At 40.6% G+C, this 27,254-nt stretch overlaps 2 protein-coding genes and 1 non-coding gene across 3 annotated transcripts; 1 reads left to right on the plus strand and 2 right to left on the minus strand.

Moving 5' to 3' along the window:
- Positions 1-1,322: 1,322 nt before the first annotated feature.
- TRNAL-UAG (transfer RNA leucine (anticodon UAG)) lies at positions 1,323-1,404 on the plus strand. Its single transcript has one exon. It is a non-coding gene; the product is annotated as a tRNA-Leu (tRNA).
- A 1,573-nt stretch (positions 1,405-2,977) lies between these two features.
- LOC135994458 (putative short-chain dehydrogenase/reductase family 42E member 2) lies at positions 2,978-11,944 on the minus strand. Its single transcript, XM_065645006.1, has 11 exons — positions 11,603-11,944; positions 10,994-11,089; positions 9,938-9,995; positions 9,310-9,428; positions 8,293-8,368; positions 6,772-6,854; positions 5,906-6,043; positions 5,379-5,444; positions 4,633-4,696; positions 3,856-3,929; positions 2,978-3,226 (listed from the first exon to the last, which is right to left on the minus strand). The coding sequence occupies exons 1-11, from the start codon at positions 11,942-11,944 to the stop codon at positions 2,978-2,980; spliced, it is 1,365 nt and encodes a 454-aa protein (XP_065501078.1).
- A 4,200-nt stretch (positions 11,945-16,144) lies between these two features.
- Positions 16,145-26,919, minus strand: LOC135994476 (putative short-chain dehydrogenase/reductase family 42E member 2). Its single transcript, XM_065645027.1, has 11 exons — positions 26,689-26,919; positions 24,805-24,900; positions 23,961-24,021; positions 22,547-22,665; positions 20,941-21,016; positions 19,566-19,648; positions 18,909-19,046; positions 17,765-17,830; positions 16,954-17,017; positions 16,546-16,619; positions 16,145-16,348 (listed from the first exon to the last, which is right to left on the minus strand). The coding sequence occupies exons 1-11, from the start codon at positions 26,917-26,919 to the stop codon at positions 16,145-16,147; spliced, it is 1,212 nt and encodes a 403-aa protein (XP_065501099.1).
- Positions 26,920-27,254: the final 335 nt, after the last annotated feature.

A 27,254-nucleotide genomic window follows, 5' to 3' on the forward strand; every position in this document is an offset into this window, starting at 1 on the left:
TTCTTAAAAGGTAAATCCAGTTGGTCATAAAGCTCATTTCAGCTATACTATAGATGCATATACTATACATGCACAGAACTCCCTGGAGCACCAGTGCATGTCTTCCTACAGGAAGAGAGGAAGGGTAGACATCATTTCTCTGTATTGTTTTAATTGCATAGCATTTAGTCCTGGTTTTAGCTCTGTCTACGAAGTAATTTTACAAATTCTTCCCGCAGGCCTCCCAGGGTAAGAGAATATTTCTTTCTACTCACCAGTGACAGCTTCAATCTGATTGCCAACCCCAAGCTCCCTCACTGAGGTGGGCAAGAAAAGCACCTGCTTACACCATGCCCAAGCTCAGCAGCAGCAGGTGAGTGAGGATGTGGCACAACCCTGAGCTGTGTATGGGCAGCTCTGGCCACCAGCTGCACTTTGTACCAGCCTCCACAGCTCCATGTTGAGCAGCACTGAGATAAAGGCAGCCAGGGGCCTCTGATTTCAGGTGGGAACGGTTCAGCTGGAGGTATGCTCAGATACCAGGCCAGCAGCTGCCAGGGAAGGTCAGCAGCCCCACAGCGTGCGGGCAGCTCTGGGATGGGCAGCTCTGGGGGCTGTAGCCCCTGCACTGTGGTGGGCCTGGGGGCGGCTGTCTCCTGAGAGGAGCTGCGACAGAAGGCAGGGGGTCCTGCTTGTGGGGCAGGGGGCGGGCTAGCTCCTCTTCCAGGCAGGGAGGTGTGTGCAGAACTGCTCTTGCGGCTGCAAAGGCACCGGTGAAGGGCCGCTCTCGGCCCTGCACGGACAGCCCCGGAGTGGTGGATCCGTGCGGCCGGGCAAAGCCTTACTGAAGACCGGCCGGCGCTCCACCGCTGCTGTGGGGCACAGCCCCTGGACACCGCCGGGGTAGGACAGGGCCAAGGCCCGGTGCCGGCTGGGCCCCGGGGGAAGGAAGCCGGGCCGCGCGTCGCGCTCCCCGGGCGCCGGCCGTGGGTCAGGGGTCAGCGCGCGCGGCGCCCAGGCCACGTGTGCAGCCGGCGCCGGGCGCGCGGCAGTGGCGCCACCTGCCGGGCGCGCGACGCCCGTCCCGGCCGCGGGGAGGGCGTGGGACCCGGGGCGGGGGACGGGCCCCGGCAGCGGCGGCCGTGGAGGCCTCGGCCGGAGGGTGGGGAGCCCATGCCCGCTGCAGTAGTTGCGTTTCCCGGGGAGAGAGGGCGCCGACCGGCCGCGCCGGAGGGGTTGTGGTAGGGCAGACACAGGTGGGCAATATATAGGGGTGGGTGGGTGGGGAGAGCGGTGGCGCCGCCCCCTTGAAAGAGGCCTGGCGGGCGCCTGAGCACCCAGGCGGTAGCGTGGCCGAGTGGTCTAAGGCGCTGGATTTAGGCTCCAGTCATTTCGATGGCGTGGGTTCGAATCCCACCGCTGCCAAGTTGTTTTGTGCCCGCCGCACCGGAGGCTCATTTTCTCTGCCCGAACCGTGAGCCCGCAGGGGCGGCGCGGGCGCGGTGCGGCTCTCACGGGCCGGGCACGGCGCCCCGCGGCCGCTTGGGGTGGGCGACTGTTGGGCAGTGCCGGTCACGTTTGTTAAAATGGGATTGTAGAAGATAGTGGTGCGCACTGAGGAAAGTGGCTTCTCCTCGTGTCTTAAAAATTAAATCAGAAATACTCATTTCAGCAGTTCTGCCTTCTCACGCTGTGTTCGACTTACTGCGCCCTCAACCCACAGTCACTGTACCTTGCCTTTGCTGCCCTCCCTGAGGCGAGATCTAGGTGCTCTCACCTTCTCTAGCTTTCTCAAATCCACCTGCGATTCTTCCCTCTGCGCCACCCAACCCTGATTCCTCCAGATCTCCTGCCTCAGCCCTGGTACTGTTTCCCAAGCTCACTCTTGCTGCTCGCATCGTGCTCCTGCTTGTTCCCTTCCCCTTGTTACAGGCTGGAAAAGCTGCAGAGGGGAGATTTCTGTGATAAATCATCAGTATGAGTGGCGGATGGGAAGGAAGGGGCCTTCAGATCACCTGGTTGTTTAGGCCCACTTTAGCTGAACAGTAATTCAAAAAGCACATTGTTCACTTTAGCTACAGCAGGGAATTGCACAGCACAACTGCTGTACTTTAGAAATCAGGAGCAAAAGTCTAGTTGTGCCTAAAGTTCAGCTGATAAGCAACTAAACTCTATTGTTAGTTATTTCCCTCAATAACTCCAGGAGGTAAAGGAAGCAGTACAAAGCTTAGTGCAACCCATAGCAGCAGATTCCTCTACTGTGACATAAATGCACTTAACTAATGTAACTTAGATAATAACTTTCAATTTAACTAAAATACACAGTTTTGACTAATGAAAAACCACACCTGCATGTACTGCCTAGGCATCCAAACTGTGTCGAGGCGCCGGTTCAAATGGCTCTGCACCCCAAGGGAGGGCGGGGAGCGGTTCTGGAGCCGCCTGCACGGAGGCACAGGACAGACTGCAGCCAAGTTTCAAGTACACTTTTATTTTTCCTCATGTGCAGTGATACAGCTAATTCACAACAGAAATTTACACAGTGTGAACTCTCTGTATGGTTGGTATATGTTATTTACAGTAGTCTGTTCTGTCTGTAGGTTTGGTTGTTCTCAGTTCCCCAAGGCAGTGAGCCAGGGCAGCAGCTGTGGTCAATCTTTCTCCTTATTTTAGCCATTTTTTTCACCAGTGAAGCACTGTGTGCTGGTAGTAGCTCTTGTTCTTTCTGCAGATTCTCATTTGCTTCAGCAATCAGTTTGGACAGTTGGTTTTTTTGGTGTGAAATAAACAGATGGAACAACCCTGGCTCCAGTGTGTTTCAGTGATTTGGCTGTAATTGTTTACTGTATTTAATTTCTCAAGTACAGCTACTGATATGTTACAATTTTGTTTTTAAATCGAAAAACAATTGCCTGTTTATTGGATTGGAGCTAGTGACTATTGAGGAGATTAGAATGATCCGGGTAGCAGTACTGTGAGTATGTGCAGTTCATGCAAGTCACTGTTGTGTTTCTTTAAAAAAATGCAAAACTGAAAGGCTGTCAAATTCTAAAGAAAGAAAGATCAAACTTAAAGTAACAATTAAAGAAAGCAAAACTTTGAAGAAGATGTGATGATTTTGGGCTTCTGGTCTTGTTTTAATGTAATGGTCCACAGAGTCAGCAAATGCAAACTTCTCTGGGCTGTATCCCAGCTGACTCCGTGCCTTGTCTATTCGAAATGTATGAGTTGTAGAAATGTTCTGTACCTGTAGGGCAAAAGAGTCAACACACAAAGATATGAATACATAGGAAATTGGAACAAAGTCTGTAAATGGTAGCGAAGGCACAGTTAAAGGAAATGTAACATAAATAAATACCCTCCCCACCACAACATTTTATCAATGTCCTGTTGACGTACGTCATGTTATCTTTAAAATTGTTCACTTGAAAGGAGAATCTTGAAAGCCTAAAGAGGCAGTAAAATCTGCAGAACAGAATGTTTTCTTCAAAAACATCCACAAAAATGCTCCGTATTCTTGTTTATATACCTAAGCAGGCAGATAAAAGCCATCTCCTAGGTGCCTAAATATCTTCAGAAATGAGGGCCTGACTGACCAGCCAAAGCCACCCAGGATGCTGGGCCTTGGAAGGAAGGAGCTGAAGCAGCCTCTCCCACATCGCAAGCACAGGCTCTTATCTTTTCTAAGATTATGGTAATGAGCACAATATATTGTCTAAAATGTATGACGCATACACTTGCCCTGGAAACTGGAGGCTGAAGTAGTACTGGGTGGATTTTACTTTCTACTGACTTAATCTTAAATTGTGGCTCAGTATTAATGTGTATGTGAGCATTCTAGGAGAACTAAGGGGAGCTGACAGACAAAGACTTTACCTCATTTCTGGTCAGCAGTGGAGACAGCTCAACAAATGGCTTCAGCATCAGATGAAGGTATTCCATTACTATGGCTGCATAACAAAAGATTTCGACTTGAGGTAAGAATAGTAAATTGCTATGCCATTATGATTTTGGCATATCTCGCACTGTATACAATAGCGAAGGATAATTACACGCCTAAGAGCTCAGGGCACCGGTACTAACATCAGCAGGACCACTTGCTCACAAGGGGGTGTGTTTAATCTTAATACTTCAGTCAGCCTGATTTAGGGTGCTTCTGTGAAAAGGGTTTGGCGGGTTGGTGACAGGTCTAGTGAAAAGATCATGAGATTTTATAAAAAATATGGTAACAACAAAATATTCAAAGTTGGATTCTGTCTTAGCTGCACATGGGGGTTGATTCTGGAGAGCACACAGGATACAGAACAAGAAATTTACCTGTGTAGCAAAGCAGATACTCTTCAGCATATTTCAAAAGTTATGGATTTTTACATATAACTTTTTAGATTTAAACCATTAACTCTAAGAAGTTATACATGTGTCAAGTCCTACACAGAACTTGTTTTTGTGGGACTTTAATAGCAGATCATTCTGGTTTCAACACACTGCATAGAGCTGAACTTCACCCCTAACTGCTGTACACTAGATGAGCCCACAGCATATTATTTTTATACATTAAAATTGTGGGCACATTAAAAACCCAAAACATTATATTATTATTAGGAATGAGGGTAGTGTGGACAGTAATGGTAAATGTTGATAACATATTTTTACCTGATGCATAAACTAAGGAAGTAGGAATACGTATCCGTGGTTTACTGCAACCTAATTTTTCAAACTGAAAGAAATTTAAAAAACAGTGAAAACAACAGAAATGTTTTAAGTTAAGTTTTAAAGTTTCAATAAAGAAGATATTTGTAGAAATATTTACTGATTAAAAAGAAAAAATCATCAATGCTGTTACTATTTGAGTTTTCATTTTTCAGGGAATTCCAGTTAAATGTCACATGCAGACACTATCTAATTTTCAAGTGGCAGTCTCAAAAAAGGGAAAAAAACGGTTTATAATAATCAGTTGAAATGTCATGGTGTGCTGATACCTAATTTAACATTGTGACATGTTTATCGTTTTGAGCCCACTGTTAACAATAAAGTGATCTTTTGAAAATAATATATATTACGGATTAATAATTAGGATTTATATTTTATATTTTTTGTCCACCCAAAATAGCCACCCTTAACAGATGTGTGCTCAAGAAACGAAGATAATGGCAACTCAAAAGGATACTGGTTTAAATGGTCCTTTGAGCTCAGTGAAGACAGTTGCTTTAATGTCATGTTTTAGGTAGAGTTTGTTCCAGCACTAATCGCTCTGAACTTCAAGCAAGAATTAAACCTACATTCAGAACAAAACTCTTACATTCAAAGCAAACACCAAATGTAAAATGCGCACAAAAGCTGGAGTTGTTTACAGTCAATGAAATTAATGTATTTGCAGATAAAGTATATATTGTACGTACAAGTGGAGTTAACCATTCAAAAAGGTTGAATTTTTCACCATCGTTAATGAAATATACCTGGCCACTCTGTTAAAGAGGTAGAGAAGAGACAAGTTAATAAAAATAATACTTCATATATATATGTATAGACTTCCTTTCCTTTATGTCACTCCGTATGAATAGCTTAAAATATTACAGCAATATAAAATATGCATGGATGTACATACAAGCCAACAAACTATCTACATCTATTTTGATCAGTCGCACTAATGTGTGCAATGAAATTAGTGGACAAGCTGTTTCTGTGATTAATGTGATATATATATCGTGTAGGCTATTTTTGACAGATAGGGCTATAGAGAACGGCCAATGCATTACCCAATGCACTGAAGTGGTGCCATGTCTGACTTGTGCAGTTAACACGTGTTCACCAAATGCTGGGATGTGTTCTTCTCTCAGTCTAGTTAAGACTCATCAAAATCCATAAGACTCCATCTGCATAACCAAGGTGTCCAATGACAACTGTGGTGCTTTTCTTGTTTACTTACAGCTATGTAGTTCTTTTCAGGGGTGAGAGCAGCAGCAGCGAGAATTTGAGCTTGTATAAGATTCTCTGCGTGCACCCAGTTCATTTTAGCAGAAGGATCCCCAAACTTGAAGTTAAGTAGCCCTCTCTCGATGTTTTTCTTTAGACAGAAACAAACATGAAAGCAAAGCAAAGTGGGTTTTAAAACAGGGCACAGTGCACTTTCTTGTCCAGCTAAATGTAGGTTTGTCCCTACCTAAAAAAATTACATTAATCAATTGAAAACAATCAAGAGAAGTGCAGAGAGTCTAACTTCATATTGTACTAATGCTTTTAAAATAACTGACTCATACAATTCTATAGGGATCGCATTCTAAACACTGTAGTAGTCCTACAATTTAAAATTCAGCAAGTGAAAAAGAGTAAAACATGAGCACCTCAGCTGTTTGCCCTTTAGTAACCTATTGTACTAGAAAGTGCTTCTGACTGCATCACTTGTTTCATTGGATAGTGAAAGCTGTTAATAGCTGAGGCTGGAAATAAGATATTTAGCTGTATCTCTTTTCATTAATATTTTAAACCATTTGGTGTAAGTTGCATGCAAACAGACATTTGAAATATCATAGATTGGCCTGAATCTTATAGTGAACATTAAATTATAAAGCTGTACTTACATGTGTTTTTATTTAAAAAAAAAAGCTTTTTTCTCTAGTATACATTCTTTACAGATATCCTATAGTGCCTGTTAACAAAAGTTATAATATCCTCAGCAGACAATTGAATTACTGAATTGCTGCCCAATAAGAAGGTTTGTCAATTTATAACATAAATAAGCGATGCTGTTGTATATAATAGAAATTTCTGCTGAATAAGGATTAAAATACATACTGCCAGCCTTGGCAAGTGCCTTTGCTCTTCTGGTCCATAGATTCCTGGTGGGCGAAGAACACATGTATAGAGTATTCCACCTCCTAAAAGAATTGGTAAGACCATTTTTAAGTGACTTTCACATGACTATGACACATCTTTGTTTGCATGAACCAAAGCCTGTGGTAGCAGAACTCGCTCTGAAATAAATTAACTTCACCATCTTAGAAAATAATACGCAGCAAAAGGTGTGGAATTAGTAGTTGAATATTAAGTTGGCAGAATCAGAACATGGGAAACAGCAAGACAAGATTCAGAGAAGTCTTGCCAGCATAGTCAGATTCCTAGAAATTACCGGATATTTGGAAACCTCTTTCTAACCAGTTCTTTGTCTCTGTGCCAAAGCAGCAAATGAATGTGCCAACGGTGGTTTGCTGAACTGAGCAAGTCATTGGTAGGAAAGTGGAATGAATCCAACTGATCTCATACAGAATTATTGATGGGAAGCAGTGACTCACTGGCAGCACAAGGTAGAGCTGCAGGGTTCTTAAGCGTGGGCACCGCCAGCTCCCACTAGAGCTGCTGTAGAAGCTTGGGGGAACTTCAGTGGGGGAAAGTAAGGACCACCATCAAAATCCGGTTGCTTCCCAAGTACATGAGTTGGCTGGTTCATCATCTGCTGTAACTGGTCTTAATAGTACTTGAAAACATGCAAAATACTCATATGGCACAGGATCAAAACGAGATGTTTGGAACAGTGACTGGTTCTAATTTCATTGACAAATGCAGAACTGTGTATTGCTCCTAAAATTAAGAGGGTCTTTGATGTGCAGAGGTGCTGAGAAAAGAGGAAATAAGGAAAAAAATATTAAACAAAATAATTCTATTGAGATGGAATGCCCATCAGTGACTTTATATCTCTTTATAGCACTCTGCAAGTATCAAGTGAAGAGAGTCTTTTCTGTAAGTTGTCTACAGCTAAATTTAGCTCAGTATCACTTGGTCACATAGAATCATGTTGCACTTTACATTAATTTGTTTTGCACTGGCAGTTATAGTATCTCACAGGTGAGCTTAAGTATTCAAGTGTATAACTGGCTTCCTCAACACGGAAAACTGTGGGAAGCATCAATAAATAATTCCAGGCTGTAGTATCAGGTGCCTTCTTCAGATTTTAATATATAACTGGGGGGAGGGGAGGTAACAACTTAATCACCATTCATGTTTTACTTATGTTGCATAATACAGTGACATTAAATACTTGTTTTTGTTTAATTTATAGCTGTCTTCATCTTTTCAATTAACATACTGAACTCATTGCTACCATGCTAAAACCTTTTACAGACACTATGGGAAGTAAAAAAAATTAAAAGTGATTTTTAAGTGAAAGTCTTTTGGTTTGTGAGAGGGGGTAGGTAACTTGATTTCATAATTGCTGGACAATATTGTCCCCCAAGGATGGATACAGGATACAGGATGTTAGTGAGGAACAGGAAGAGGAGGAGTAAATCCCACTATGAATTCATGCTAAGACGAAAGTACCTGCTAGTGGAGTTCCGTTAGCTGCTAGTACCATTTGTTCTGCAATTGATTTGGTTCTGGAATAATGATCAACATGCTACAGAGAAAAAGCAAATATGTTTTTATCTGTTCTTGAAATGACAGGGCAGAGGGGCATCTCTTCTCCACTAGTTTTTTCTTAGCAGATGGCAACAAATACCTTAAAATACAGAAGCTGTGTGGTATTAGTTTAGGATAAAACACATCTTGCATTTTCATTTATGCAAATCCAGTTAATTAATTTCAGCTCATTTGAAAAGCAATGGATATATGTATGCTTTGAATGCTACCAAGAATGTGATCGATCACTACTTTGCAATCTGGATTTCTTTTTCAGGTAATGGAAAAGTCAAAAGCCAAGTTTTGAAGACATTACAATTGGTCTGAGTTATCCTGTTCACTTTCTTGTGGCACTGTCCCAGAGAAAATATTTGATATATTATTCAAAATATTATTCAATATTTTCTCTATCCACCTCTACTTCTTGAAAAACTGTGGAGTACTTAATGGAGAGAGGAGAGACACAAAACCCAACTGTGCATGCAAAGCAAGCAGAAGTACTTTCTCCTTCTTAAGTGCAATAAAACCACAGAAAAATAGGCTGCTTTTCCATATCAGCTCTATCTTGAATATATGTCATCTCAAATATGGGAGAAACAGAAAAATCTTATAAATAATAAATAGCTAAAGAGGCACCGAGCCATATAACACAATCCCTATGTCCAGGTGGAATTTCATTGATGTTAATGGGACACACTATGAGTTATTTTCTAAAATCAAGGCCTGGATACGAAACAAAGAAATATATACCGCAATGTACATAAAACTGCTGTGCCAAAGTTGTGAATAGCATCTACAATCAGTGTGAAGAGTTTTCTTTCTTTTTTCTGGGCACTGGATTCTGCCATCAGGCAAAACATGGTCATGTAAACTCCAGGGCTTTTAGAAACAAGAAAGTAAACAAAGAGGAAACATGAAAATGTAAGACAACCAAAATACCTTTTCGATTGGAAAATATGGCACAGTTTCCTCATCACCATCTTCAATAGGAAGCCCTCCAAACACCACATTTACTGTACTGGTGTATATCAATCTAGCGATGTTCCTTCGTTTGCAGGCTGCAGCAATGTGGAAAGTAAATGAGTTTAGTGCAAACTGAAACAATATGGAATAAAGTTTGCATGACCTTTTTCTGAGAACCTGTCAAATCTTAAAAGAGCTAATTTTACGATTGGGTGATTTAAAATGCAAAGCACGTTTAAAGTGAAGACTCTGCTTCCAGCACTGCCCACTGCCTGTGTGCAGGCTGTTAGACAGCAACCAGGCTCACTGCTACAAAATACACATGGAAATCCTTAACTCCTCACATGGAGACAGGTTCTGACATCACGTCCAACACAGTTATGAAAAGCTGAAGTAGTTGAACCACAGTGCTGGCTCTCTTATCACACTCCATACGAGAACTGAGCATAAAAAACCCCCAATGACGCGTTTCCTTATCTTCTGCCAAAAATGTAAAGTATTTGGTAAAGAATAGTGTGTGCCAAAAAAGCCAACTGGCTTTTTCTAAGTGCTGTAATATTTTGATACGCTATACTAACACCCAGTGGCAATGTTAGATACGTACCATCAATGATGAACTTTGTTCCATTAATGTTTACAGTTTCAATCTCTTCTCTGTACAACTAGGAAAATAAAGAAATTGGGCATTTTTGAATAATAATACATTTTAAATTCAATAGGGGGGGTGTTATAAATGTCCCCAAATAAAGGTTGTGAGTTTAGTGCTTTGATTATAAAAAAGATCATTCAGACTGGTATTTAAGACTTCAAGAAGTCAAATCACTATTTTAAAATTATGCCTGTATTTTTATTCTATTTTTACAGGCTAGCCTGCTTGAAGCAAAGAGAATCATGTTACTTCTGAACATATATTTCCAATTATTATACATTTTGCAGCAATATGTTAAATATCCATGTTTCAATAGCACTTCAGTGACCTGTTGCCTCTTCCCAATTCCAAGTATGCATTGCTCAGCTGCAAACTTCTTGGAATGAGCTATTCTATCCAGCTAATGTAATTACTGAAGCTACTTTTATTAAATAAGGTAAGAAAAGGTGTGTATGTTTGTACTTTTAACCATAAAAATTGTGGCTCAGGGTCCTCCATCAAGTACATCCTTACAGCTTTTTACCCAATGGCAAACAATTCAGACTTGAAATACAGCTGTTGTTATAATTTAGTTACAGAAAATAATTTATCATTTACTTCAGGTTTTATTCCTCCCAGTGACCTTCCAGCCAGAAGTTCCATGTGAAAAGTTTAGGGAAGGATCAGGGTTTTGGAGGGAACAAGCCTCCCTTGTCTTTCCTTTTGTCCTCGCACTATTTCAGAACTCTTTAATGCCATTTCCAACTCAAAAGCCCTCCCAGGCTGCTGGTAGAGCCTCTAATGGGAAGGAAATCATTTCACAATGAGGAAAACAGTCCTGTCAGCAGAGCGCTTGCAGCTGTTACAGCACATCAGTCTGAACAGGGCAATTTACTCAAACAGCATGGACCTGAATTCAGGCTCTCCCGATAATCTGAAGACATAAAGTCTAACATGCAGAGTTACAGCCTCAAGTCTCTCATCTTCGGTGTGGGCAGTCACACAGAAAAATATGAAACTACGTGGACTCACTTGTTCTCTTCCTGACATTCCATATGAAGCGACATGAAACACGCAGTCAGCCCCTTCACAGGCGGCAAATATGGCATCATAATCCCTGACATCTGCCTGTAATACGTGAGAAAAGATACTTGGATTTGAAATCAAACCTGCAGGTTAGCATTTGTCATGCAGTGGGTTAACACAGAGGGAATGCGTATATATAATTGAACTTCCTGCACATCCTGGGACTGAAAACCCATTTCAGTACTTGCTGATAATCATACTTTCCTTCCATAGAACTCAAAGGACTTTAAAAACAGTAATTAAGCCTCATGATACCTCTGTGCTCATTCTACAGGTGATTAAACTGCGGCACAGCTGAAGGCAGTGACTGGGTGCTGAGGAGGACTTCGGAATCAGGAGGTGAAGTGGAAACTCTACACATTACAGGTTTAATTGTTTTCCTTACTTCAGATATACTTAAAAATCAGTTGTCAAAAATCGTGTGGGATATCCACACAGTTAAACCAGTTATTGAAATTTGCAATTAGTTATTTGGATTCTATGAAAACTAGAAAGGCATTGTGGAAAAGGCGACTGAACTAACTTCGACTGTTGTGAAAATATAATTTATCGTACCTGGATACACACCACTCCGTTGGGAATTTCCCAGATAGGCCTGTGTACGTCATACAGAACAACTGAAGCTCCTGCATTGGCAAGAGCACATCCCAGCTTGTATCCAAAGTAGCCTCCGCCTCCTGTCACCACTGCTCTCATACTTCTTCCAGTCACTGCTCCAGCATTTCCCTTCACTTTAGAGTTTGAGGTTTGGCGCCAGGGTGTTGCTACCCCACTGTGTGTAAGTTTTCTGTCAGTGAAATACTGTCTTCTGTTACCAGACACATGTAACAATTTCTCCTCCATGTTGAAAATTGCTCCATAGCGCTCCTGGATGCAGTCGATTCCAGTGAGTTTCATGTTAACAAGCTCTAGTCACACCAGCAAAGTTTTACTTTAACGCAGCCTGTTGAAGAGAGACAAAAACAAAAGCACAAGCTACAAAATTTCCAGATTTCAAAGATGTATTTTGAAAGACCCATTTAAAATTTCTGCTTAAATTAAGAATTGGTTTGATTGTAATTTTCACATTTTACAAACATTTAAAATGCCTGTATACTATATCAAAGACAGCATCCTGAAAATGCATAGCAAAAGTTGCATGTTTTGGACTAAATATTTATTTGCAAATTGTATCCAGAATAATAAAAGGAAAAAAAAATCTCTAATGCAGAGACCATAGATTAAAATGTTTTCCACAAATGGGTCAAAATTAGAATAATGGTACAGACCATATGTTTTTATTAGCAGAAGAGAAATTGCTGCCTACGTAAAAAGCATCAACTGGTCTTAGTTCAATTAATTCTGGTCTGTCACAAGCTCAAAGATGGTCACACGTGATACAGGGCCATGCTGGAATTTGAAATCTTGAACTGTCAGGAAAACTCTAAAGATGAAAAAATTGCATTTAAGTTTCTGTGCTTAAAAAACAAGCAGGCAGGGCCAAGCAGAACAGCAGCAGAACAAAACGGCACCTAAAGCAAAAGAAATCTTTAATGTTTCTTCCACTTGTCCCCACTTTATCACAAAGCCAGACATCTGAGAAAAGGAGTATTTTCAACTTCTTTCTAAGTAGCAACAACAGAGTGTAAATTAAGAATACACTGTGGTTTTGTCATTGGCAATGATGGAGTTAAAATATATGAGGATTTCAGCGGGAAAGAGGAATGCCTGACACTTGCTTTGTATCTTTAGAAGGTGTATCAGAGAACAAGGCTATAAAATCCCTTACTTTCGAGGGGAACTAGAATAAAATAATTGCTATGTGACAGAAAGGGTCAATAAGTACATCAAGGAAAAAGTCATCGTGAATAATTTATTTCTTAAAACACAGAGGGTTCTTCCCCGTTGATACCAAATGGTCAAGAGTTCACCACAGACAGACAAGGCATTTCAGAGGCTGCAGCTACCGATTTCCCTAGTTACCCACATCCCTCCACTGCGCCGCAATGAAAGATTAAAAGTCACCCGAGCTGCTGCTCGGATTCTCCGCATCTCACTTGCAAATTCACCAGGGACCGCTCGCTGCCCGGGAACTGCGCTGCGCGGCCTCAGCGCGGCTGCCCCGGGTCCCCAGCGGGGAGCGGCCGTTGCGGCTGTTGCCCCCGCAGCCCCATCCCCGTCGGGGCCGTTGGCGGCCGCTCGGCGGGTGCGGCCGGGCCGGGGCGCGGGGAGCGGCCCCCGGAGACCCCGCCGCTCCGCAGGGGCCGCGTCCCGGCCGGGCGCTCACCCGCCGCCGCCCCCCGCCGCGGGAGCGGGGCCGGGGGGCTCCACGCGTGGGCCGCATCGGGCTCCTTGGGGTCCCGCAGCACTCCCGGGGTCCCGCGGCACCCCCGGGGTCCCGCTCATCCCGCAGCACCGCTGGCAGCCCACTGCACTCCCAGGCTCCCACAGCCCTCCCTGGGGTTCTGCCAGTCCCACAGCCCCTCTGGGGTCCCACTCATCTTGCAGCATCTTTGGAATCCCACAATATTCCTGGGATATTGCTCATCCCACAGCATCCGTGGGTTTCTGCTCATCCCACAGCATCCCTGGGATCTCTTGGCATCCTGTGGTGGCTCTTACCTCCATGTGTCTTCATACAGCTGCGACCACTGCACGAAAGCATCCTGTCGTGGCTGGGGCTCCGTCCACACTGAGATACCTGTTGAACAGGTTGTTCAGGAAAAACACACCATCTCTTGGTTACCAGTTGGATAACTGGCAGCGGGACATGGCTTAGACAGATGCGGACCATCAGAAACACCTGCAAAACAGCAGCAATCTCCAAAGAGGAAACATAATCATAAAGAAATAGGCACCAAGGTGCCTGCCCTCCGGAGCCGGCAGCGGGTCTCTGTTCGGTTCTGTAGTCACTTGTGTCTGGGAGGATATGAAACGGGTCAGGAGCTGCAGAATTTCAGAGTTACCCATCCCAAGCAAAAATTAAACTTTGAACACATTTACCTCTTCCGTTGTAGCTGTGCCATGCCTGAATGTTCATATTAAATTTTAATCATTTAAAGACACACTTGCAATTACGTTAGAGCGTAACTCAAACAACAGCCAGCTTAAACTAAGACTCAGTAAAGACTGACAGAAATGAGACAGCTGCTATTCCAAACTGATACTAAAAGTTTGCCTAAAACTTCAAATACTGAATTTGTAATAATGATAAATCAATTTAATGACGCCAGTTAGTATTATATCAGTACTGTTAAACACTGATGTAAAAAACCATCTTAGCTGAAATAACAAATCAGAGGTTTGGGATTAGAGGACCGGATTGGTGCTGCTCCACAGGGATACGCAACCACAACAGCAGCAAATTCCTTGGTCAGTCCTTACTGAGGAGTACCTGATGTCTCTTCCGGGAAGTGTTAGTGTAATCCAGGATGCAGTCCTGAGCTATTGGTCTAATAAAAGCAATATATGAAAGTTTCATCAATAACTAATTAAGAGCAAATCAAATGTTTGCATAGTTGAAATGCTGGGAAGTAACTTTATACTTGTGGTTTTCTATTCTTCATTTCCAGGGAAGCAAGGCTCACCCAGTACCTCTTGCAGTGCGTGCTTGTGTGTCAGTGAGCTCCACCTCTGTACTGATAAACTATGAACTTAACCAGTTTTAACCAAACTTGACTAAGTAGATGAAGGTCTCATATATACACTGAGTTTCTTTAGGTATCCTGTCAATAGGTAGTCAGGAGAGGGCTGAGCAGTGCCCCTGCTAAGGGAAGATATGCAGTGTGAGTTCAGTTCGTATAGACAAGAACAACCTCTAAATGCAAATCCATAAGACACCAGGCTTTACTGCTTTCCCTCCACACATAACTATTTGTTTAAAGAAGAAAAAAAAAAAAAAAGAAAAAAAATAGAGTGAAAAAAATCTTTGCTCATGTAAATTGCAGCAGTAATCTGGAATCCCACAATATTCCTGGGATATTGCTCATCTCACAGCATCCCTGGGTTTCTGCTCATCTCACAGCATCCCTGGGTTCCCACAGCATCCCAGGGATGGGATTTGTGGTTGCTCACACATTTTCCTGTCACTGTGTATCATCTTTTACCTATAGCATTTTATTCTTGTGGGGTTGCTGTTGGCTGTCCTGTGTACCCTGTAAACTTAAAGATACAACAAGAGAGTCTCCATAAACTTACCAGTCTAAAAATCCTGTAAAACACTAACACAAAAAGCAAGATAAATGGAGAGTGGAGATAATCAGACGGCAGAGCTCTTCCATCACTCTCATCTGTGACCTACGCTGCCAAGTCCAGCTCTCCTGAGCCGTGTGGGGTGCAAGGGAGGGAGCAGCTGCTCCCTGGGGAGAGCAAGGCTGGTCCCTCAGAGAATCCTTGCAATGAGTAACCCTATGAAAATTTGTCTGAGCTTGCTGAGCTCCAGGGTCTGTGCCCAACCTCCCCCTTCCCACAGACTCCTTAAACCAGTATTGGGTTCAGTTATTATTTATTATTGCATTGAAAGGATGTTATTTGATTTACAAACACATATGATGTTATTTATTACATTTTTACAAAGCTTTTGAACAATACTTTACATAAATATGACTTTCAGTCCTCTCGTCACCACCTGTTATTTATAAAAATTTACTTCTAATATTTTGGGTACTATTTCCCAGGTCTTCATAACTCCTCATACTCACATACAGCAGCTGTAGCAGCGGCTTCATCAGAGGAATTGTTTAGTCAACCTTTTCTTCATTGGAGCCCCTGGAATTACTACAGCCCTACAATGGTTCCTCTTCTTCCAATTTCTTATGCTTCCGAATTATCGTTTTTAGAAAACCATTCTCGGCGTGAAGCAATCTATTAAAGAAGATCCATTAAAACTACTTCTGCAGCCATTAGTGGTTTCACGTTGTGACACTGCGTTGTCCTCTGGGAACATTTCCTGATGTGTCCTGTGTTTTCACTTTTTTTTTTTTTAATGAAATCAGAGAGATGCCATCATAATAATAAGAACAGTAAAGTCCATAGTGACTGAGGAATGTACTATGACCAGATCATTAACACCCAGAAACAAACCCAGGTTTTCTGGAACAGATGGGTAGTTACTCGATCTTAGAAGAAAGAAAGAATGATCAAACTTAACAAAATGCCAAAAGCAATCAGCATTTTAAGGAATGTGTGATCTTCTTGACAAGTAGGTCTTGTTTTAAGATAATGATCCACAGCATCAGCAAATGAGAATTTCTTGGGTTTGTAACCAAGCTGATTTCGCGCCTTGTCTATTCGGAAAGTGTGAGTTACAGTAATGTTCCACACCTAAAATCCAACAGGACAGTGACAGAAGTGACTTTAACGTTTGATTTTCTAGGACTTGAATGAAAATATGTCAACAATGATATTACAATGGAATTTAAAACATTAATAAACCCTGTCTGTATCCAAAGGGTATATCACATACTTCATAAAAATTTTGGTCAGAAGTACATAAACATTCCCTCTTTTTATATATTTACCTCATTCCTTGTCAAGAAAGGTGTAAAGCTAAAAACTGGCCTTAGTATCAGGTGCAGATACTCCATCACTGTGGCTGTGAAACAGAAAGTTACTTAATGAGACAGTTGGATAACAAACTGAGATTATACTGACATTGCACATCCTACAATCCCTATTGGCATCAGAGGATGCAATCAAGGTGGTAGAACGCAGTGTTTAATTTATAAAGTACATGATGGACTCAGTTTATGAGGAGCCTTTAGAGTTTATCTGGCATAATTAATGCCAAATGGCGTAAATGATTATTACATTAATTAGAATAATGTTAAGTTATATAATTCCTACAGTTTGGGCCCCCGAATTTTATAAAACCATTACATAGCATTATAGTAAATAAAAGGCATAATAATCTATTTTATTATTTTTACCTGCTATATGAACCAGAAAAACAGGAATATGTATCCGGGGTTTGCTGTAGCCTAATTTTTCAAACTAGAAGGGGTATAAAAGGAAAGAACAATGGAGCATTTGTACCAAATTGAGGGTGTCAGTGAAGCATGAAAATGGAAAATGAATACTGATAAAACATGTATCTAAACTTTTCCAGTTAATCTTCCTACCAATGCTGGCAGTAAGAAATGCAATTGAAACCTGCTACTCGTTCTTTGGTGTCCGTCCCCCTCCCACTCTTCAAATGCAACTGGATGGTAAAGGGGAAATAATCGACTTCCAAGGGGCAGGTGACTGAGACTCCAATACTTCATTCCATTTAGATACAGGCCCCTCGCGCACTGCAGTCATTTTCCTGGAAGACTTTTCTGTGTAGGCATTGCAGAACCAAAACTCTAGCATGTTCCTAAAACCCCAGCCGGATGTTTGTGGAAATATAACGTCGCCTCTTTTTAGCTTTTAAGGTATGATTTTAAATGGCCTTCCCTTTTGTGCCACAGCTGATGGCAGAACAAAGAAATAAGCAATTGTTGTAAGAAGCACCTGCCAGGTGCTAACAGTAGAACTTTTGGTGCACTGTGAGCTTGCTTTACAGAAATGCCACTGTTCCGTAGCGAGTTCTATACCTTGTGGAACTTTGGGACATGCAGGGAGAACACGACTGACTTCAGTGTTAAATAATTCAGTAATTAATGTGCTGAACTTCATTTAGTTAGTATGGTCTTTTAGTTAATGATACAAACAGGGTCCAGATGGTGCATTAGAGCTAAATGTGTGTGCAATACATACTAAAGGGACTATCCATTCAGAAAATATGACGTTTTCACCATCATGTATGTAATACGCCTGACCACTCTGTTAAAGAAGCAGAGAAAAACAATTAGAAAAACACTATACATAGGATGGCATTTTCTTTCTCTCTCATATCCACCTCTCTTTCTTGATTTTGTGAATGACACACCAGCACACATATGGTGAATGTACACAAATCAGCAGAGAAAACTGCCTTCATTAGAATTCACTGTGATCTCAAACATGTCTCATACTTTTGGGCAACCTCATGGTGGTTGTAGAGCTAATCACGATTAACCACGGTGTAATGCAGGTCAGAGCTTGATTTCACTGTATCGTGAGCCAACAGAGCATTAAGTTCATCATGATGTGCAGGGGACAGAATTATCTTCATGAGCCCAACTTCCTTGAGAGCTGTGCTCTGGGTGAGGAGTCTGTCCAGCTGTGAGCACTGGGAACACCTGAGTGCCCAAGCGGATCCTGGGAGTTCCAGCCTGATGTCACTCTAAAGCAGCCGCATGGCTTCCAAGCACTTCACTAGTGGAGAGCACACGGAGAGAAGTTCAGGCACATCTGTACCTGTTCTCGACATGTTCCTGCCACTAGCAGTAAGGCTGGAGCCTTCAAGAGCTGTAAATGCAGCAGCTGCTGCAACACGATCAGTTCTGTAATGCTTCGCAGTCCTTAGACTGTTGTTGCAATTATGACCAGTAGAAGAAAAACATTTTTAAATTGTCAGTTAATTTTGTATGTATCTTTTTGGAATTTTCAAATCCGAAAATTAAACTGGAATGGCTCAGAATGGTTTATCTAAATTTTGTGTTACGCACCTAGAATCAGAATCTATTTTCAAAAAAATAACAACATACAGATTTGTATGATGGTGAATGTATTGACCTGGTTAAAAATACTGTTTCCTCCAACCAAACATCAAATTACATATTTTCAAAACAGAAAAATACATCAAAATATTAGCAGAATGTACTTGCATTTGCACTGTCCATGTGCTTCTGGAGCCAGACATGATTTTTGAGAATTTAGCATGCGACCTTTTGGAGAACCCTTGATCTCGAAACGTCAAAAATTAAACCTATTTGAGAGCTAAGGCTACTAGGACACAATGTCTATATTGTCTACTTACAGCTACATAACCTTTCTCAGAGGTGAGAGCCTCCGCAGCTAGTAAGTGAGCTTGTACCAGATTTCCTATGTGAACCCAGTTCATCTGAACTTTGTGATTCCCAAACTTGAAGTTAAATAGTCTGCGCTGGATATTTACCTGTAGAAACAGAAAACATGAAATAACGAAATTATTCCTCCATTATGCAGTATAATGTATTTGTTTTGGCTCAGCCTGAACACTTAGAATTTGCTGTAGAATTTGTGAACAATTACAGCACAAGAAACGTGTCAAAAGAAAAAAAAAACCAACTAGTTGGTGGTTTTATAAATCAAGGACTGTTGCACTGGTATGCAATGGTAAAATATGCTGACCTTATAATGTTTGGCTGAAATTAAAGTGCATATTTAAACAACGATATTTACATTAAACAATCAGGGATGCAAATCTAGTTCTTCTACCATGGCATTTCAGCCTTGCATTTTTTTGTCTTCACTTGCCATTTCGGCAATGCTCATATCACGCTATTTGTTATCTTGTGTCATACGACCTGTCACCAAGCGTTCACAGCAGTTTTCCTGGAGGAATCATTAAGAAGTGTAATCAAGTTACTTCCACTTGTGTTATTCCCTTACGACTACTTGTAGTGTCCTCCAGAGCTGACTACGTAACACATACGGCTACTCGTGGCAGGTGGCGCTGCTCTTCTGGTCCATAGATGCCTGGAGGGCGAAGCACACAAGTGTGGAGCTTGTCCCCTCCTTGGAGAGAAACCAAAACGTGATTTGCAGATAGCTTTCATATCAACATACGGCTGATACACATTGTGTGAGTTTTACACTGTGAAAGTAAAGGGTCAGTTGGAACATTCTACATGATTTGTCTTCCTCATAACTTGTTTTCATTTCTGTATAAAATTGAATTCAATAGTAGTGAAAGTCCCTGGCTTAGAGCCTGAAAACCTGAATCCCTCTGACCACTGAAGAATTTGAATAGGGAGAGGACAAATCAAACTTTCCTATACACATGTCTCTTGCTTGATTGGCTTTTGCTATTTGCTATAGATATAAGCTTAAAACATGCGTATTTGTCCATCATAGCAGACACATGCAGAAGAAGATCATTCAATTTGCTATATTTAGACACCTGCTTGCAGCTCAGTGGCATCGTAGAAGAATGGAAGAGGTCTCTTAAACAGAGGCTTTCAAATGAGTTAGAACATTTTAAATCAAAATGAATACAGCTTTACATGGGAATCAGGGAGCAGACTCCTCTGACTCCTGAGAAGAGGCACAATTGCACCTTTTATGTGGGCAAGTGTAACGGGCAGTAGGCATTTGCTCAGTAGCTAATCAAGGATGCTAAAATTGAATCCCCACCTAATTTATGTTTGCCAGCTTTTCAGTTCAGAGAAATCAGTAGGAATAGCAAAATATGCATTTAGAAGCAAATAGAAATATTTCCCTTGCCATGTAGAGATGGATTTTTAGCTGCAGCTATTCATGCACGTGTGACTTTCGAAGTCCATGTGACCCTGATATTGCCAATCTGATTAAGAAACTGCAATTATTGCTGCCAGACACCTACAAGCCTTTGGGGATTCTGAGAATGACCTATAGGACAGTGCTTAGAGATTGGTATTATCAGAGAAGCTCAAAGTGATACATGGAATGGGAAATAAAAGCACAAATCCTGTATCTATTGTAAAACTGGTAAACTTCTAAGACGATTCAAACAAGTAAGGTTAATTTTTTTGTATTTGAAATAAAAGCACAAATCCTGTATCTATTGTAAAACTGGTAAACTTCTAAGACGATTCAAACAAGTAAGGTTAATTTTTTTGTATTTTCTCATCTATTGCTCACATATAATCTCATATCTGTCTGGGTATTACACATAAAATTAATCACCCACCAAAGGGAAGAGCAGAAACAAACAAAATAAAGCCTCATTTCATGTAGGGTATAGTATTTATTGATAAATGGATAACCAGAGAATGGAATACCCATTAGCGCTACTAATGATTGGAAAAGCCCAAAGGTTTTATACCTACCTTTGAGTAAAGTTCCATTGGCAGCAAGAACCATTTGGTCTGCAATTGCCTTTGTTCTAGAATAATGATTAAATTGCTACAAAGAAAGGTAGAATATGATCAACATTTTAATCACATTATTGCATCTAAGGGCAAACCTCCTGTTTCTGTCTGACAACATTTAAATCTAGCCAGCTTTAGACATCAGCTGAGCAAAACCAAACCAGAAATAAGATTTAGCAAATATATACTCTGTTTATGACAAAGAAACTTATCAGACTTACATTTTAGTTGTACAAGTTTAGCTTCAGAGTGAATTTAGGTCCGCTAGTATTTACTTAACTCACTTTTTGTGCTGGGTGTATTGAAACAATGAATACCAAGCCAAATGCTCTGGTGGGTCAGATAACTTTATTTTGAAAAAACATCCATTTTGAATTGCAAAAGGTTTTTTAAAACAGTAAGTTAAATATGAAATTAAAAATTCAGGATTTCCTAAAAATGTTTCCATTTCTTATTGAAGCTATTTGGGAAGTTATAAATAATTATCTCCCAGCTGTACCTTTCACTATTAACTTTAAAAATTGCACCCAAGAATATTTAAACAACAGGATTCTGGACACAGCGCGTGCTGGTTTAGTGATTACTTATCCACATGAGGCTATTTATGTATCTGTTGAATTTTGTACTGCCATCCTTTATATTGAAAAACATACCTAAAAATCCCACCATGGAAAACTTTTCTACTCTCCGGTGGCTTAATCCACCTGCTCCGCCTCCCTCCATGCCACACCTACTCTGCTGCTTGCTGTTACATGATCACCATTAGAAAACACACATGATTAGGGCTCAGACACATGCAACTAATTGCAAATTCCTGCAATGCTTTCTCAGAAGCCTGAGGTGCTGTGCGGGCTGGGCACAAACTGACGTACCCAGCCACGTGTTTCAGGAGGCACCAGCAGAGCGGCAGTCAGTCCTGTTTAGGATTCCTGACACAAGATGTACTTTCTGAAATTAAATTAAATAGCTTTTAACTGCAGGCAGTGTGCTGGGAGCAGGACAGAACAAACGGAGAGTGCTCAGAATGCGTTGACCTTCAAATTCCAGCTAGAAAATATTTCCTAAATGACTGCAGCAAAGAAGCAAACAGTATTTCAGAGCAGCCCTGAGGTGACTGGAACGACCACCCGGCCTGCCGCAGGAAAGCCAGCTTTGGGAACTTCAAAAAGAGGCAAAAATGTGTGAGAATAAAGATGTAGAATGTGATGTTTAACAATCATTCTTCAATGCAAAGGCTCACAGGGGTCATAATATTCACTATTTACATAGTGGATGGTCCCCTGAGAGCCCCTCCTCTTAAAACACTATTGTTAAATATCACATTCCACTTTTCTTAGTCAATTTTAGGTATTTTATCATCTCAAATCTGTCACATTATAGCAGATTAAAGCCACTATGATTTGAGTATTTCTTCATTGATCATGGGTCAATTTTTATTAATGAAAAATAATTTCAGAGAATTTGATGTGATCTATAGTAAAACAGCTGCTGCTCTCAGAACAGCTTTCAGATAATCTGTCCTTCGGAACACAGCAAATGCCACGCCATCCCATGAGCAAAGTACCTTTTCCAGTGGAAAATACGGCACCGTTTCTTCATCTCCTTCTTCAATAGGATTCCCTCCAAACACCACATTCACTGTGCTGGTATATATCAGTCTAGGGATGTTTCTTTCTTTGCAGACTACAACGGTATACAAAAGAAATGATTTTAAAATAGAGAGTAAGAAACAACATATGAACTGGCAGCTTCTTGTTTTGAAAACAAACATTACGTTTATAGAAAAAGTAATATTTTAATATTAACTTATAATGTAACATAATATTATATTTCATTCAGCTGGGATTTTTCATCCCAAATATCTGCTATGCAAATATAGCACATTGTGGTCACCACACAGTTCCATGGACGCCTGTGCACGTAAGGGAATTCATAAAAGAAAATGCGCTCGCTCTCTCCAGCGTGTGACAAAACTGCGTTTGTCTCAATCTCTTCATGAGTGAATTAATATTCAAAGTCGGGAATTTTTAGATTCTACAGAGCAGTCAGTCCAGTTGGCTCATTGATTCATTTTGAAAATAATGAATGTAATTACTGTGTTGTGAATATTTGGAACACAAGACAATATCTATTATTAAAATGTAGATTAACAGGTTCATGCTCTTCCCAAGATTCTTGCTCTGTTGGTAGCCTATGGGAATTTGACTTGACATGTTTCTGCAGGTTCAGAGGTTGGGGTAAGAAGAGGAGAATATGTGGCCACCTCTTTCCTCTAACTTCTTTAGGGTTTTACTTGCCTACCATTTCACTCTAATTACTCCTGCTTTTTTTCAGTAATAATCCAGCATGAAAGGCAGCATGAAAGTGGGTCTAAATTAAAAATGCTTTTGCCATTTTGATTTTTTTGTCACTTGTCTTTGGAGGGAAAAGCAAAGAGAAAGTAGCTTTGCTATTTACTATACACTTTGAAATGTTCTTTCTAGAACTGAATATACAGAAAGAAATCCACTAACATTTTCCAGAGACAGTGGTTAAAACTCCCTGTGTAATAAAAAGAGGTCCCATTTACATAGATGATCAGAAGGGAGATAAATGGGATAAATTAATAGCTAAATATACTTAGCACATCTATGGCTCCTGTTACCAAATGTTTACAATACAACAGTCCAATATGTCTCATGTCATTTCTACTTCTCCATTACAGAGTAAAGGGAAAAAATAACCAGTCCATGGAGCAGAGGTTAAGTTGGGCTGTTGAGGAATGAAGTCCAGGTTGAAAACCAGTCCCCATTTCAAACCAGTGGCAAATCTCCTACCAGTTGTATTGGGACCTACACAACTACCTTTACATCATACTCTGAAAGGAGGGAGAAAAGAGCCTCGTTTTACTGCCAAATCGACACAGGAAACATTCAATGAGAAGGTTTTTCATTCATGGTTTGGATCAGATGCAAAAAAAAAAAAATCTAGGTACATACCATCAATGATTATTTTTGTGCCTCCAACATTTATGGATTCAATCTGGTCTTTCTTTTGAAGCTAGAAATAGAGTTTGCACAATATCTAATTAATTGAACAAGTCACATTCACCGTACTATCGTTACAATTGCCAGATCTAGAACAGCAGTGGCCTTTTTGTGACGTGTTTAGTTCTCTGTCCTTCTGACATATACCGATTTCTAGCAGTTCTCATTTTTATTGTCTTGTTCAGTGTCTGAATAAAGAAAGTTCAAAAATGAAAGATAAAATGCATCTGAAAGGAAATGATAATGCTTTGATTTTTTTTGTTTCACCCCAGATAATCCATGATATAGAAACAGGAATTACAGGCAGGGGTTATGCTCCCTGAGAAGTTCCACAAATTCTTGTTCCAGTGGCAATCTGTCCTGTTCCTAGAAATAAATCAGTAGTTTCATGACTTTTTTGATAACACTCTGTGAATATCACTGTTATTTAGCATAACTATATTGAGTTGCTGGTCTGGCTCCTCATGGCTATGAGTTCCCAAGAAGAAAACGCATCAGCATTAGTTTTACAGCAATATTGTCATATTTCTTCCGATCAGAGAAAAAGGATTTGCCTTCTTATCCAAGATCTGCAATCTATCATCGCATTTTTCTAGAGTATTTTGTGTAGTACCTTAGTTTCATACTTTGACATTTATTATTTAAGGAATACCTCTCTTGTTGCCTGTGTGGATGACTTGACCTTTGTAACTAACTTCTGTCTGACATAAATATCATATAATTACATTCTTTGCTACATACTGACAAATTTTTGCTTTCACAAGAATAAAGAAAGTGTTAGGAAAGTTGTACTTGCTTGTTCTAATCCTGACATTCCACATGCAGCCACATGAAAAACACAGTCAACTCCTTCACATGCTTTGAACACTGCATCATAATCCCTCACATCACCCTGTAAAATGAGAAAATGATGGATTTTGACTGATTAACTATAGTTATTAATGAAATCTAAAGTCATTCTCATATTTTTCACAGTACTTAACTAGCATTAAATAAAACATTACAGAGAAAAATCTGTAAGAATTTTGTTAGTATTGTGTTGCAAAACAAATGACTCTTGTTAGCTTAAATTATGATGCGTATTTTCGCACTTAGTCCAGCAGCCTGGCAAAACTTGTTTTTCTAGAATGGGAGCAGCATTTGCTCAAGGGCTGGAGAAACAAGCCCCAAGGACAATAAATCACAGCAGGAAGGGTTCAACTGTTTGCCATCGTAACAGCAAATCAAGGAACCCCTTTTCTCTTAGTGCCTTAAGATCTGACTTGTGCAACCTGGACAAATGTCTCTTTGCCCATCTAAGGTTTATTTTAGGTGCACTGAATGACAAATTTAGTTACAGTTTTGTACAAGATTAAACAAAAGAGTACACACTATAAGCATTTAATGTTGTCTTAGTATATACATGAGTGCATTATAATCACATTATATGAAGTGCTATATAGTACTGAACACTGTACTGTATTAAATACACACACACACTATTTCTAGTATCAAATGCTATGCTGTATTTCAAATATTATATTGCGGTTTTTTATACCAGGTAATGCTACATGAATAATTCTCCACATATATTCAGATGTCAATAAAAATATACTACCTTTCTTTCCAGAACTATGATATTTCAAAATATTATATGTTATTTAATATACTGTAATGAAATTGATAGAATAATCACAAAATACCCTGTGTGTAGCTAGAACTTGTGCAAGATGTGCAGAAAGTGCTGGTGCCCCCTGCGCAGCCAGACCCCAAACCTGAGTGTATGAAGCAGACGGGAGGAGCTGGTGCTCCCCACATCAGGGCACAGGGGATGCTGTCCTCCACAGGTGGCCCTGAGCTCTTTAAAATTTGAGGTCTCTTTCCTTTCCCCTCTTTTACAGACATAATAAATTCCTTGAATTGTTAAGAATCAAACATATGGAGACCCTGGGAAGCGCAAGAACAGGGCAAGATACGCTACTCTTTCCCCTAGAATACTCTTCCAGTCTCCAAGTATTTTAATTCAGAAGATTCCTTGAGCCTGATTCAGCTTACCTAGTAACCTTCAACGGAAGTAAATTTCTGGCGAGGCTTTGTACATGCCTTTTACCCACTGCATGAAAAAAACAAACTCTTTTTGTTTGTATTGAAGTGACTCCTCCCCATTTCACCTGATGGCCCTTCCTTCTTGTATTGGAAAGGACAGTGAACCGTCAGTCCCCACCCATCTCAGTGCTACTTGCAGTTTGTGGAGCTCTCCTGCTCCCACATCTTGCCCAGACTGGTATGTCCCAGTTTCCTCAATCATTCTCTGTATGGCAGTCATTCTACATTTGTGATCATCTTTATTGCCATGTATTCTTCTCACCTTTTTACTCCAAATAATTTCCCTGAGCACTAAACTTTGTCACTCCATTGCTCGCTCCTTCACCTGGACGATCTACAAACGTGTTGAATGGCACCTCCCAACACGGGACTCCAGAGCATCACTGGTGCCATTGAGAGAACTGACTGCTTGGACTCTGCTGTCTCTTCATCAGTTCCTTATGCATGTGAGGACATTTTCCCATGACTTCTTATTGTCCTTAAAGGCTTTTCAGTAAATGCTTTAACAAAAAATCCTTAAGAGCAAGCCTTGCTAGTGTGCATAAAAGTATTGTAACTTTATTTCACTGCTGTTAAATATGTAACTCCAACATACCTTGACAAAATGTGCTCCATTTGGAAGTTCCCATTTAGGTTTCCGCACGTCAAACAGAACAACAGCAATTCCTGACCTAACCAGAGCACATCCCAGGTGATATCCCAGGTAGCCACCACCGCCGGTCACCACTGTCCTTCTGCTCCTGTTGCCCGGGGCTCCAGCAGGCTCCGGGAGTTCGCTCCCACACGCTTGGCTGCTGTGGAGCTCTTCTGTAGATCCTTCTTGCATCACGACTGCAAGACAGAAGATCTTTTAAAAATTCCTGTGATCTGGGTAATTTCAGTAAATTCCATGTTACAATGCTCCTTTCGTGACTATACTGCTTTTATTTATATATTTTTATTATCTTAACATGTTTAAAATGTATAAATTCATCATTTTGGTGGCGGTATTTCTATGTACAATGAATACTTTTATCTTCCAAGATTTAGTCTGTTTCTCATACCGACAAGTTTCATGTTATATAGAAATGAAGAGAAATTGCAGGATCTGAGAGACGTTATAATTACCTTGCCTTAACAGGTACAATTACATTTTTTAATGCTTGGTATATCAAACATTTT

Source organism: Caloenas nicobarica, chromosome 14 (genome assembly GCF_036013445.1).
Source record: "Caloenas nicobarica isolate bCalNic1 chromosome 14, bCalNic1.hap1, whole genome shotgun sequence".
Lineage (NCBI taxonomy): Eukaryota > Metazoa > Chordata > Aves > Columbiformes > Columbidae > Caloenas > Caloenas nicobarica.